At 47.5% G+C, this 402-nt stretch overlaps 1 protein-coding gene across 1 annotated transcript in view; it reads left to right on the top strand.

The window, feature by feature from the left end:
- Positions 1 to 343: 343 nt before the first annotated feature.
- The window catches only part of LOC105456454, a 1,889-nt gene continuing 1,830 nt past the window's right edge, over positions 344 to 402 (top strand). Inside the window, exon 1 of the mRNA XM_011700517.1 lies at positions 344 to 356. Within this exon, the coding sequence (XP_011698819.1) occupies positions 344 to 356 (13 nt within the window). The remainder of the gene's footprint in view (positions 357 to 402) is intronic.

Here is a 402-nt window from a genome sequence, read left to right as displayed (position 1 = left end):
ACGACACCCGTATCGGACGACAACGTGCCTTCCGAATCATCCTCCACATTATCTTCCACATTAGCTTCCACTTCTTCCACGTCTTCGAGCACTCTATTCGCACGATGAGCCATTTCGCACACACTCGATTCGCTAGACTTCCGAGACACCTTTTGTGACATCGCGCGCTTATGATGACCTTTTATACCAGTCTCGCGTCTTTGTCTAAACCAATGTCGGTGCATCTCGTTGAGACAAAAGAGCAGCCAGATATCGGCGCTTCTCACAACTACCTCCTCTTCCCCGCAGTATTATTATTATTTTTATTATTATCTCACGGTGTCACGTAGCAAAAAGAACGCCGATGTGCGCACATGGTGCGAAGTCTCGATTCGTCATTTTGCTAGAGCGACAAGTCTCAGA

The sequence above is a fragment of the Wasmannia auropunctata genome, unplaced genomic scaffold, assembly GCF_000956235.1.
Source record: "Wasmannia auropunctata unplaced genomic scaffold, wasmannia.A_1.0 LD336106.1, whole genome shotgun sequence".
Lineage (NCBI taxonomy): Eukaryota > Metazoa > Arthropoda > Insecta > Hymenoptera > Formicidae > Wasmannia > Wasmannia auropunctata.
Note: the sequence above shows the minus strand (reverse complement) of the source record. Positions and strands in the feature narration are given on the sequence as shown.